Source organism: Platichthys flesus, chromosome 11, assembly GCF_949316205.1.
Source record: "Platichthys flesus chromosome 11, fPlaFle2.1, whole genome shotgun sequence".
NCBI lineage: Eukaryota > Metazoa > Chordata > Actinopteri > Pleuronectiformes > Pleuronectidae > Platichthys > Platichthys flesus.
Window position 1 is genome coordinate 2,201,795 of NC_084955.1, and position 14,386 is coordinate 2,216,180.

The 14,386-nt window shown below is 43.2% G+C and overlaps 1 protein-coding gene across 1 annotated transcript in view; it reads right to left on the reverse strand.

The window, feature by feature from the left end:
• zfpm2a (zinc finger protein, FOG family member 2a) overlaps positions 1-14,386 on the reverse strand; it is a 114,129-nt gene that overhangs the window by 53,620 nt on the left and 46,123 nt on the right. The window contains exon 4 of the mRNA XM_062399612.1: positions 5,837-5,961. Coding sequence (XP_062255596.1) covers positions 5,837-5,961 — 125 coding nt within the window. The remainder of the gene's footprint in view (positions 1-5,836; positions 5,962-14,386) is intronic.

Sequence of the window (14,386 nt, forward strand, 5' to 3'; positions counted from 1 at the left end):
ACAGAATACTTGTTGATCTAATTGTTTATATTTTTGGTTTAATGGTTCATTTGTTTATGTGCATGTGAATGCATATTTGATTGTCTGCGTGTGTGTGTGTGTGTGTGTGTGTGTGTGTCATTTAGCAACTATGCTACAGAGAGGTCCTATCCTGGGGTGCCTTCTTGCATATGTAATTGGATGTTACTGTAAATAATTGCCTGGGCATGTGCCAGTGTGATGATGGTGTTGATTTGTGTGTTTGTGTTTGTGTGTAAGTCGGCTAATGTGTGACTGTATGTGTGCAGAACATGTGTGCATCATTCTGCATGTGTGTCTGTGTGCGTGTGTGTGTGTGTGTGTGTGTGTGTGCGAGTGCATCTGCCCCATCCGTACTCCACTCTCAAGTCCCACTGATTCTCCTTTCCAGCCATGTTGAATCCTCTTTTCCTTATCAGGCGAGCCCAGGCCTGCATCAGGCTCTCCTTGCTATGACAGAGGCTACAACAATAGGCCTGCGATACCGCTGCTTAGCGCTGCGTTTCGGAGGGGAAACCTGCCACGGGCGCAGATTAACTACAACACACACACACACAAAATAGATTGCAGCCTCCAAAACAAAACATTTTTCAGAATGCCTCCTCTTGATTAATGAAGCAATGACAAGAAGAAAAATATAATTTCTGAAACAGAAAAATCCGCCACCACTTGTTAAAGTTCAGGACTAGCATATTTGAGCGAGAGGGTGGGCAAAAGCAGTTAGATAAATGGCTTGAGTGATGGGCTGAATAATTTCTGGAGCATCTTTTGGTCGCACAGGCCCATATTACTACCCTTGTACTAAATTACACAATAATCACACTCCATCGGTTGACAGCCTCTGTTCTCTCTCTGTCCCAGGTTAAAATTAGGACCGTATCTTGATATTTTCGCTCTTCTGTAGTCTACAAACCAAAGCTCTCTGTTCACAGCCAAAATCGGCACACAGTCTGAACATGCACCCATGGTGCGCTTATGCCCTCCCACACACGTGCACAGACAGACACTATGGTATAACCCAAACCTTACGTGCACGTACACTCAAATTTGGGGAAACACCCAGTTTAGGTACAAATACATTTAGCAGCTTGTTCTCAAGGACAAATCAGCAAAATAAAATGTCCACTTAACATGTTTACAATGACAGAGCTAAAAACAAAAACATTTGTCATATTGATCACAAAATCTTGAAGAGAAGATGCTTTGATATTGTAAAAATATATATGAATATTTATTATATAATAATTATTATGTATTATGTAATGTTTTCAATACTGTGTTAAGAATAAATTGGTTATTATACTTAATTGGCCTATAGCACTTACTGACTTTTATTTTGTCCTTGTAACCTGTTTCCTAGCCTTTGTATCAGGGCCCCTGTGTGGAAAACAGATTACTGCTTTTATCAAAGACCGATGCTCACAGCAAATATACAACAAGTGTATTAAGATGGCAGAAAAGATAAAGAAACTGAAAGACTTATGTATTTCAATTACTATGTAATTTGCACCAAAAGGCCCTCAAAACATATAAAGACCAGAATTCTATTGAATCCAGACTCATTACAGTGCACCTTGACTAAGCCCTAGTAATTAGCATTGGTAAGGCATTGTACAAGAGGCGGCAACACTCTCATCAACACACATACAACAGAGCTCTAAATCTGCTCCTCATTAATAGCTTGCCTCCCAATCAATTATTAACACCTACAATAGGAGCCAGGCTCACGAGGGCCAGGCCTCTTACTCCAGGCAAACCGTGGGCCACCTTCTCCTCCCAGTTCTTTCCAGCATAGGTAATTACCGCTTTTAAAGACACCTGCTACTCAAAAGCTTCGACCCACACTGTTAATTTAGCTCCCCGATTGCAGACATTTATGTCTGAGTGTCACTATTAATTTGTGTTAATTTGGAGAGCGTGAGGAAGCCGGGCAGAGGCGTTGTCGGCAGCCGGCTGAATGTGCTCGTCGCTCACCTGCGCCGGGGCTGCGGCTGTAATTGGAGTCTAATGGTCTGATTGATCAGTGAGAGAAGTGAGGGATGAGACGGCGCTCTGGCAGCTCCATCAGTCAGACAGGGAGAAGAGAGGAGAGGAGGAGGAAGAGGAGCAGAGCAGGGAAAGCGGCTGACAGCAACAGCAAAAGGTTGGGTCCTGGGTGTTTTATTCACCTGTGATTTTCTTTTCTCTCTTGCTTTTTGTCTCTCTGTCTGTTACTTGATTTGAGAGCTCCCTCTTCTGCTTTCCTTAGTCTCTACAAAGGACTCTAATCCGGGCCAATTACTACGTTTTCAGTTTAGACTGTTCCTCTCTTTCAATATGCATAAGAGCATTTTCTTTCCCTAATTGAACTGGTTTTTCTTTACCTAAACAACACCCTGTTATTGTCTTAGCATCTTAAAAAATATTACACGTGAAAACTGCTTCTGTATTGGGATAAACATGTTTAATCTTTTCGATAAAGAGCACAAAAAGAAGGCAGAGTAAGACGAGACATATAAGCTGTCCAATACAGTGCAGTGTGATTGTGCTAACAGGTCTTCCAACAGCAATAACTATAACTCCAGTGCCTCATGCCAAGCTGAGCCCCTGGGGTCTACAGACCTGCCACGGCCGACCCATCAGCTGTGAAATCTGCTATACTCTTTGATAAACGGTCGAGATGTGACCCTATCTCTGTCCTGCAGATGTCCAGATTTCCTGTCATGCTTTTTTCCACTCTGTTTTTCTCCCCCGCTTCCTCTCTCTCCAACACTCTCGCTTTTCATTCTTTCTTTTTCAAGCTTTATACAGTGCCTCTCTTTCCAGGGCTGCCCGGACAACTGCACGAAACGCTCCACTCACCGCTCTTTCTCAGCGTCATCCATCACTCCGCTACCAAGGCCTGTCGTCCACAGGCAGCCGGAGCCACATCGGCTCCCAGGCCACAGCACATGTAGCTAGGCCAGCTCCTATTTGCTGCCTCTGGGGACTGGTAACTACCCTCCCCTTGCCTCCTGTCCTCCCATCTTTCCCTCAACGGAACTACTCTCCAGACGGAAGTCGGACCTAGAATACTTTCATCCTAAATGGCTCTGCATGTGATTAAGTCCTGCTCCTGTCCAGTTAAATGCAAAAGTCTGCACAAATTGACTGTATTTATTGTAAATCATTTTAAAGAGTCATGACACTTAAGTCCCTCTGCGGGCATGATGCCAAGAATTGAGAAACAGACCTATGAACCATACGAAGCTGCTTGCCAAAAATAGCTTGACCTCAAAAAAGCCCTATCTTAAATGACATGTCTATATGTAGGGATGAAACATTTCTTGATTTTAGAGAGGTCGAATCAATATCTCACTAGCGGGCTCTGTGTTTTCAAGTAAGAGAGAGATGTCACTCTTGCAATATACCTGGGTGTCTTGGGGTAATTCATTCACCTATTCACATCTAAGGGTTGAACTAAATCTGAGAGGGTAAAAGGAGATTGAATAGTCTGTGGAGGTCGCACATCATAAGAATAACTGGGAGAGCCTCCTAGCAGAGCTACAGACCCATGAAGAAATGAGCTTTTATTTCTATCTCAAACCCTTTGTGCTGCCTTTTGAACCCAGCACTGCTGCACTGGCCACGCTGACATGCATCAAAACTATCTACGTTTTTTCCCCCCTCCACCCTCCTGTCTTTTTCCTCCCTTTCCACAACTCACATTTGTTATTTCAACTCCCCCCCCCCCCCTTCCATTTCCAGGTGAGGCATTAAAGTTTGTTCCTGTCTTGATGCATCTGTGTTTGAAGATCGGCACAACTCCCTCGCCTCCCACTGAAATAACTGAGATATTAGGGATGTTGTCAACGGCTGCATGTTTAACAAGGCAACAGCTCAATGTCTCGGAAAGAAAAAAAAATAAAGAAGTAAACCTGTTCAACTATAAATGAGATGATTCCCTATGGGTTTGCAAAAAAACAAAAATGTACTGATTCTGGCACACCCAGTATCCAAGAAACAACTAACACTGTGTAAAAACTTGCACTGAACCAAGAAAGGAGGCTCAGTAACAACACATGCCAGTTGGGTTGACCTGGCCCTTAATGAGCGATAGTGAGAAGCTGCTAACAGGCAGTGCCCCATTTGAGAGATGAAACTTGGGAGAGGAGGAGGGCAAGAAGCAAAGCATTGAAAGTGCCCCCATGAGAATAGACACACATGAGATCTTTAAGCAATATGCCAGAGCTTCTCCCTCTGCTTTTAATTGCGAAGGAGGTTCGGCATATTCTATAACCCCTCCACAGCCTATTACAGGTGATGACCAGCACCTGCTCGCTTCAAGAAAAAAGAAAACCTGAGGAAAGTAGCAACGAATTCCTCAGAGGGCACTTAGTTAAGAACTTATCACTCTTGCCAAGAGCAACACCGGTTTATGCATGTTGCTCAATGGGGAGTGGGAACAATTTGTAAAGTTAGAATCTACTGAAAAATAAAAGAACACCAAAGCAACAAGCAATTCAAAAAGATGTTTAAATGGCATCACTTGGTAAGTGTGAGGGTCACTTGAGGGACAGCTGAAGGTTAGTCCTGGATGCCTTTCAGGGAAAATCATGCCAAGATTGCTGGGGAAATACAGTGAATGTGTTACTTTGAAAGGCAACTTGAGGTGTTGCTCTGTCAAATCACTTTTCCGCCCAAGGATAACTGGCTTTACCCTGAGAGAAGCCACATTTCATGGCTATAATGCAGCCTGAGTTATTTAAAGCCACTGATGACTTCAAAACCACGAGGGGAGCTTAGAAAACAGTCAAAAGCGCTCTGAAATGATTTAATAAAGTTTTGTGTTTAAGGAATCTGGGAAAATGGGGGTGAGGGCATCTGAGACCAAAGTCCTCATTGACTTGTCCTTATGTTTCTTAACAGGATGAATGGGTCTCGTCACAAATTTAATAGGAATTTCTTAATTAATCCAAATGCAGAATGGAGTATCAAAACCTTGGAGGAGTTGTCACTCCAACAGAGCAGTAGGTCAACACGAGCCTCTGCTGGGTCCCTTGAAACAAGAGATAGGAAGCGGCTGCGTGCAGATCAAAAATAATGGAGCATGAAGAAAGAACAAGCATTCAGTTGAAGCCTGCGCTGAGCTCAAAATCCACCAATTAAAGTGTTTTGTCATAGAATATGCAGATAAAATGGTTAAAATAGATGCACTTCAAAGGGTTTTATTGGAGGCTAGTGAGATCCCAGAAGAGTCACCTCAAAAGCTTTGAATGTCACAGGAATTACCATTAATACAGGCTTCACACGTAGGACTAGTAATCACGTTGCCATGGCTGCTAAGACAAAGTTTGACCAAAGAAATTCATTTCACTTCAGGTTTTAATGATCCTGACAGTTCGGGAACAGTTTTTAGTACGAAGCAACAAACAATTTTAATGAGGCATACTGCATATAATGGTAAGAAGCTGTAACTTATAATGATGGTTGATAAATAATTTCTTAATTCATTACTACCAGATCATTGATTGGTGTTTAAGAATATGAAATATATAGCATAAAAAAGGTGGATTTAACATTTTATCCCATTTTAAATTTCCAACTCAAGCTCAGTTTTGCTTTTGGACGCAATATTTGACAAATGCTCAGTTTTAAAAACACTGCGACAGTCATTCACATCTTCTTTGGATCAAGTTTTGATTATTACAATGTTCTTTTTACCTGCTGTGACCATCTGACCATCTATGTGTTGGCCACCAGACTTTTAACTGATGGAATCACATGTTGGAACGTCTTCATATTAAAGTATATTATCCTACTGTGTATCACTGCATAGTTGGCCAAAACCGGGACATACCATTGCAGGGCTGTCAGTGTTCATCTCGATCTTTCCCTCGAAGGGTCCCCATGTGGTCCCCACTGGGAGCTGCTGCCGGGTGTGGATCCGACGCTCGCCATCTTTATGGAAGCCATCCAACTCTCCTAGAAACACAAGGGAACCCAAAGCAGTCAGCCATAGTGTTTTGTGTAGCAAGCAAGCTCCACATCAAATCTCAGTGACGTTCACTCATTGTCCTGTCCTCTCAAACCTCCATGTGCGATGACATTACTAACACAAACCCCTGCAATAAACAGTGAAGGTTAAAGCTGAGCAGTTTCAGAGTGGATAAGCGAATCAAGTGAGCATCCATCTGATGTGGTTGCTCAGACACACGGCGCGCTAACCTTACTTGAAAGGTGTCTTGTGTTGAGATAATCTCTGTGAGACAGTGCAGGCCCGCTGCTACTAAGAGGAGAAGCGTATTCCTGCTGTTCCAGGAAGGTGGGGCCCTTGTTAGTGCTGTGCAGAGCTCCATCTAATTAACAGTGAGACCGGATGGTGCAGTTAGTTCTTCTGCTGCTCACCTCCCTGACAACCCCTACTATCATATTGCAGAGATTCACTGCACTTGTTCAGGATGGTGATTAATCAAATAGTTATGATAAACCCCATGGCAGGCTATGACATAGTTTATGGAGAAGGCTGTTTTCTTGTTTATGAGTTTGAGTGTGTGTGTGTGTGTGTGTGTGTGTGAGTGAGTATGTGTGTGTGTCTGTTTATGTTACAGAAGGTAAGTGAGGAAAGGAAGCAGCTCTCACCTATATATTTCCAAGTGGTTGCCTTGATGACACTAAGAGGTCTTGCTGTTGATGATTCAGACATCACTAAGTACAAGGTCTATTTAGAAAAACTTCTGGATGCACAAGGTTCAACCAACTCAGACAAAGAGCATTTTCATAAGATCTGAACAATGTCTAAGACTTTTTTATTAAATGTGACTGTCTCAATCATTCAGTTGAATCATTGAGGTCAGAGATCAGGGTCTGCTACAAAACACGCTCATTGATTTGACACACAACAGCCGGCAATATTTTACAGCACATACCCAGGCTTATAGTTATAATGTATTCTGATTCAAACAAACTCTACAAGAGTTGTTAACATTGCATCTTTTTAACCTATTTGTTGACCGGTGGCTAATAGGTACTCAGGGCATTCGGTTCAAGCTGAAAGGGATGAAGTGATCACTGAACTTTCTGACGCCTATGTGGTATAATGACCTATTCAGCCCCGCTCTACTCTGTAAATATCAGCCGTGTATCTTCAGCATGCTGTTCTGTCCGTCTGTTGTGCTCGTATGGAAATGTGCGCTTATGTGATCCTTCCCATGCATAAACATCGACCCTGTGTTATTTCCTGCGACAAATTATGCCTTGCTGATCATATACTCATCAGTGGTGGTCACTGCGAGAACAATAAAAAGCTAAATGTCACCCATAATAAAATTCACTAGATTGCCTTTTGCTTCAGTTCGATACAAAATCGTAGAAAAAAAACAATGAGACAGATTTTTTGTAATACTGCTGAGAAAATGCATGATTATTTTTGGAATAGACCCACAAACAGGAGAGTTGGGGCGGCTTCTCTTTTCCCCTGCTCTGAGTCCTCTCTCCATGTTCCTGCTGTTGCATGCTGTCTTCCCCGGTGCTGCAGTGGAAGGTGGTTAAGCTCATTACAGAGAAATAATTAAACATTGGTGCACAGCTGGTCGTCATCACTGAGAGCAACAGCCACCACTTGACGCATTCTGTTTGTCCTCAGATAAGACCCACGGCCTTTAACCGCTTGGATGCAAGTTCCTGTTTAGCCCCGCTTGACACACACAGCTACAGTCGTCCCCAGCCAACAATTTTGATTCCTCTCCCCGTTTCTTTCTCTTTTTTGGGGGTGGGATGCTTGGAGTAAAAATGGGGTAACGGCTAGTGTAGGTGCGAGAAATAGGGGGGGAGGGGGTATGATTCAATTTGTGCAGTTTGTGGTCCACCATGTTTAGGTGCCAGTTGTGTGCATCTCACACCAAATGTTGCCTGAGGACCTTGGCTCACAGATGGCTTGTCACATCTGTTGCTGATCGTGGTGGAAGATCTCCACAAAAACACCCGTGGATGAATAATGAGTTCCCCTCGTGGACTGTCTGTATCCTCTCTGTATAAACACTTACAAGTTCGACTAAACATACAGATGCGTTCTGTTTTCAACTGGACTAGCGACCATTATCATGAAGTCATTGTGAAGTCAAATCTTTACAAAGTCCAAAATCCAAATTCATATTATCTGCACTCATCACATGAACGTAGAGTAAAGACAGATTTCATGGAGTTTAACCCCGTCAGACTGCAGACAACAAACACAACTGGGTGGAAAGCTCCTGGTGGGCAATAAGGAGATTTAACAAAGCCAGCACCAGCGTTCTTCTCCTCATCCAGTTCTCAAATGCCACACACTTGGCAAAACATGAGCGCATGATGTGGCGTGAGAGCTCTACCCCCTCCTCTGAATCCCAACTCTCCACCACCTCCACCCTTTACACCCCCCTCCCAATCACCACCCCCACACCCCTCCCTCGATAAGATCATCACCTGTCGCTAGACTCTGGGGTCTGTTCCTGCACTCCACAGATACTTGGCAGACCAAAGAATGTCCCTTTGTGTGGAGAGATCCTCCTCAGATAGCACCCAAGATGCTCCAGGCTGGCATCTGTTTGTTTTTTTCCCTTCTCTTTTTAATGTGCATATGGGTCTCCTGTCTCTCTTTTCTGTTATGGTGCGGAGGATCCTCATCTCTCCATTCAGTGGCATACGACTGAATGGTAATGAGTTTCTTCATGGCACAGTGCCAGCCTGAAATAACTTCAAGAATAGGTTGATCTATGGACTATTGTTCGACAGGGACCCTGAGAGAGGGGACCACTTTCTACTTAAAAAAACGTATATATTGTAAAGTGAAACACTTTTCATCAATCTCCTTAGCAGGCGATTTTGTGTAATATTTCCTATTACGATTTGAAAAAATTATCATATGCCACATTGTCTGACATCACACCAACATATTCTATATAAGCTTCAAGCTTTTCATTTAAACTATTTATACTAGTTGTATCTGGCACATTTCACAACAATTTACAAGTTACAAAATTAAATGATAAAATAAACATACATTACAGAGATATAATGATGTTCACTAAATAGCACTTGATAAAAGTATTTATTTTTTATATAAATACGTTTTTATAATTTAATATAATAATAATATAATATAATATAATAATTGAAACAGACTTTGGTTGTTTTAGGGCTGTCCCACTTGTATTTCTTTCCCTTGATTCTTCAGATTCTTTAATCTTTCACTGAGAATGTTTCTATTAATGCACATGATGAAAATGAAAGGCTTAATGCTCTTAATATAACTTCTTGTCCAGAATAAGATCTCCGCTAATGGTAAGAGATGACAAATTACATCATCAACTCACTGCTGCAGATTAACAATTGTTAAAGCAATGGCTGTGCTCCAGCTATTTTCACCATGAATTAGACAACTTCCAGTAAAATAAATTGCCTGCTACACCAAAACACACGCTGATTATTGGCCCGGCTTATGGTTTACTTCACCTTTTATCACAAGTATATTAACAGTTACGACACGTGATAAAGGAAACAAAGAATGCTGGAATAGAGACAAGTGGGAAAATATGCTGGAGCTTCACACAGCAGACAATCCCTGATGATATCAAGCAGTACCTTTGAATCAAAGCAAATAAATGAGTGTTGTTCAAAGTTCAATAACCTGTGTGTGGCAGTTCACTGATGTCCTCCTGAAACCCAGTCATCTCCACAGATAGGCTGTGTTATAGAGCCAGCAAATGGGCTATAAATTAATATACTATGAGCGAGGCATATGGGGTGAAATGGAATGCACTGTATCAGTTCAACAAAAGGTGCCACATCTTTAAAGCAGATATGTGATATGGAATTTTCCAGCTGAAGGAGAAATATCACAGAGCTTTGATAAGAGAGCAATGAACTTCTCCCCCTCCTCAAACTGCTATTATCAGGTCCCAGTGAGCAAAATGCATCATTTATAACCCACACCCCACAATATCATCTCAGAGAAAGGTGCTTGTTTTAAGACAGCTAAGAACCCGCTGCCACGAGGAACGCCACCTCTCCTCCTCCCCCTCCCCCCCTCCTCACCCACCTCTTGCGCCTCGACCCATCGTGGCACGGCTCGACTGGGTGCTCATCGTCAAAGACAGTGCGGAGAAAGTTGATTGTCCAAGTCTCCAGGCAACCACATGAGTTTGGCCACATGAGGTGGGGGCAGTGTGGGGAGATGGAGGGAGGGGTGATTCGGTGGCAGGATTCACCCCCTTCAGATCAGGCTTGTTTTCAGGCGATGGACAGCTTGGGGGGAAAGAGTTAAACAAGTCTAGGGGATTAGGGCATTTCAGCTGTGACACTCCACACAGGCTGTGCAGGGGGTCGTAGGGTGGTGTGGGGGTTGTTGGGGGGGGGGGGGGCCCTCTGAGGGAAGATTCCAACCTCCTTGTGGTATAGAAACCCAGTAATGCATATAAGTATTACTTTCAAAGATGCATCTAGAAATGCACAGGTTTCAACCCCAGGCGAGATAGTTGATATTAGATGCCTCTAACAAAACAAACTATATGTGAAATATTTAGCTTTAGAGGTGCTGGTGGATGGATTTTGAGGCTAGCTGTTTCCATCTGTTTCCAGTCTTAAACCTAAGCTACCTGGCTGCTGGCTGTAGCCTACTGGGCAGATATGAAAATGGTGATCATCGTTTCATCTATCCCATCTATAATAATAAAATAAAAATGGAAAATCTTAATTCCAGCCCTGTAACAGGACTGTGACCACCTCCACATCCTTGCTTTCTGTCTGCAATGACATTGGAAAAAGGACTGAGGGGCCAAACATAACCCATGATCATGCTCTGACCATAATAAAGAAATGGGAAAGTTTAGAATACAACATTACCCGCACACACTCACACACAACTTGGTGCTGCAGTACATTATCAACAAGCAGACTGTTGTTTGGTGTCACTGAATGAATTGAAATATACCAGCTGTCAAGCACTCCATTCCATCAAGAGCCCGGCAAAGTTAGCAGCACGTCCGCTGACAACTATCTCTGAGACATCCATCTTTAGGGAGGCACTGCTATTTCTATTGATAGCATGTAAAGAGAGACAGCAAAACTTAAAGAATGACTGTCCTCAAGCCGAGATACCGCCGTATCGCAGACAACATCTAGAGGACACACACCACTCCTGCTGGAATCTGATTACTTTAAATGCCTTTCTGTAAAATTTCACAACCATCAAAAGGACATTACTGCACCTGAGTGTGTCAGGATGAATGAGTAGTTGATGGCTTGTTCAGAGGGAATGCATGTATCTGAGACAAAGTGCTCCAAGCTGCAGAAGAAGGGTGCAGTTCTGTCTGTTCAGCTCACCACTAAAACACAGCAATGCCGTGATATATTTATATCAATAAGAAAATCAGGACTTCACTATAAAATATCAACACAAACAAGATTTTTGAAAGAAACACAAGTTAACATTGCTACCTTTGAGTCTTCATATTTTGTTGTTAATTCAGGAGGAGACTATTTTTAAAGTACTCCTGAATCTCCTCCCAAGTCAATTACCAGACTGAAACTTCCCCTGGGTAACGGGGAATTCAGTTTTTTCCTGGGTGACCTAGTTGTCTTTTGTGAGTAGGTTTTAGCCGGAGCAGTTTGACAGTCAACAGATAAGATGGATTAAGCTTTTTTTTTCATCCAGTTTTGATGTGAACAGCGTAAAAGCGGGTTAAATCATTGAGTTTCAGGAGTATTTTTAAATGCCTGGAGATACTGCGATAAAGGAGCTAAACCTAAGACTTGGACTGGGAAGGTCAAGGTCGTGGCTTAGGAGAGCAGCTACCCAGTGACGGGGGCCAGCTCTCTCCTCTCTGGGAGCGAGCAGAGAGCCGCAGCCGAGCCCACCTCTCATCACTCCCAGAAAAGATACACGGAAGGAGTGAAACAAAATCCAGCGAGCTTGACGGGTGGCATCAAAGAGCAGCGCACCCTTGCTATGTGTGGGTGCCTCTGTGTGTGTGAGTGTATGTGTGTGAGTAAGTCAGCATGTGTGTGAGTGTGGAGGGGTGTTGTTTGGTTCCTGCTTGCATTTGCATGCATGCATGAATGAGATGAGTGTGTATGTGCCTGCCTGTTTGTACACACACTGTAAATTCTGGTTCCTCCATGAGCAACCAGCTCCATAATTATGTTTTGATTATTTACGAGAACTAAAATAAAACAGCAATTAATCTGTTGATGTAAGACAGAAAATAGAAGTGCGACGTACATATTAAACAAGCATGTTTACAGAGTGATGCAACATTAAAACAAAATCACATTTTGAGGGTATAATTTGTACAACTCCCCAGCACCGCCTCCCCCTGCCGCCCCCCTGAAACATGATCTGACGCATGCTTTACACACACACAGGAGTTGACAGCCGTACAATCACATGATGCAGCTCAGCCAATCCTCGATTCATTAGAATTCTTAAGCTTCGTGGTGACGATGCCACTTGAGCATATGAAAAGGTGAAGAGGCGACTGAAATAACATACAAGTCAGTGCAATGCGCCGGGGTCAAACGCTGCGTGTAACATGTTTGTTTATCACATGTCGCATCTGGTCAACACACGAGAGGTTTTTGGTTCGAAACATTTCTGAGGGGACATATTTAGACACATTTTCTGCGGACATCTATTCCCCCACTGCTCCTCATGTCGGTGACAGGGGAGAGTAATCCTGTACACAGGCTGCTATTGTGAAATGAGAAACTAGCCTCCTTCACTGCCAGAGACCAGATGCACCTCTCTCCCTCTCCCTCTCTCTCTCTCTCTCTGTCCTAATCTGTAAACGACTTAAAGGAGCCTTATCTCCGGGCTCTTCTGCTTCATTTCATGCTTGATTTACTTTAATTTGTCTGATAGGGCACAAGGATTTGGAAATGGCCCATCTTTCGGTGGAAAATGTTCTGATTTTTCTCTGGCATTGTTATGTGGAGGTTTTTGACTTTTCTCTCCCCCTCTCTCCCTCTGTCACTCCTCCTCCTCCCTTTTCTCCATCTCCATCTCTCACACTCTCCTCTACCTCTCTCGCTGTTCCTCCCTCTCTCTTTCTTTCTCCATCATCTCTCTTTTTTTCTTTAGAGGGGGGGTGGGGGGTTCTTCCTCCAGTGCAACAGTCTGTTTGAGTGCATTTATATTCAAGCTAACACAGCAGAAACAAGTTTTCCATGAGGTGTGATTTTGTGATGGGCGACAGCAACACTGGAGTCGTGTTTGCCTTTCAGATCCACATTGGGCACAGAGCAGCCGAGTGCTTCAAACCACAAAGATCTTATGTTTAAGTTAAGAGGCGACTGGCCCTACAGTTTTGCAAGTGGGTGAGCGGTTTGTGCTGATAAAGTTGCTCCACAATGAAGGACAGGGACGAGCGACATGTCTACGGATGCCTCGAGTTATTTTTCTGCCGGCAGAACTCAAGTGCTTGCATGACTGTCTGGCTGCCCCCATCCCAAAGACATTTCCCCCACTTCTATTTAGTGACTGAATGACAGCCGAGGCAGTGAGCTATGATTAGAGAGAAGCTCATATCTTACCAGATCCTGAATAATCTCCATCCCCTCCCACCAATGAGGAAGGCACGGAGGCGGCACGAAGTAGAATGGGCAGAGGTGTCCTGATGTAAAGAGATGTCATATACTGAGGCTGAGGAGGTTCTATTTTGTCTGATTCATCTGAACACTGGTCTGAATCAATGAGAAGTTTACATTCAAATCTGTGCAAGGAAAAGATGATAAAAAACTGAAAACCTGCCACGTGATTAAGAGATCTACTTATGTTCAACAGTTTAAGTAATTGTCAGCTGCTGGTTACATGATGGCATTTAGAAAAAAATTAAGATTTCAATTTCCCATACCCAGTGACATCAAACGTCAGCGACCCCACCTCCAAACACAATGTGCATAAATAAATGGTTAACTACACACACATACAAGAGCACAGAGGAAGAAACAGGGAGGCGATTGAAATTCATCTCACAGCCTGAATTTACTTAACGGCGGGTCTGTGCACGGTGATAAACGGAGTGATGATCCGGCAACACGTCTTTATCCATGCTTTGCTTTAATTAACAGCGGCTTGTTTGTTGAAAAGATGATTAATATGGCAATGAAAATTGCATAATTGAATACCACAACACTCGCACAATCAGGGAGGTACATGCCATTTTTTATTAACTTTTTATTATCATTATTATAACTATTATTTTGGTATATTTAATTCACTTGACAAGAGGGCCCCACCCTCCCCCCACCACATCTAAACAGGAAAAAAAAATAAGCAGAAGGAGGTAGAATTGGCGTGACCAGCGGGCCAAGCTGGGCCCAGCTGTTCATCTCCAATGGGAGGCCTTCACATGCAGGGGCACTGTTCGGATAT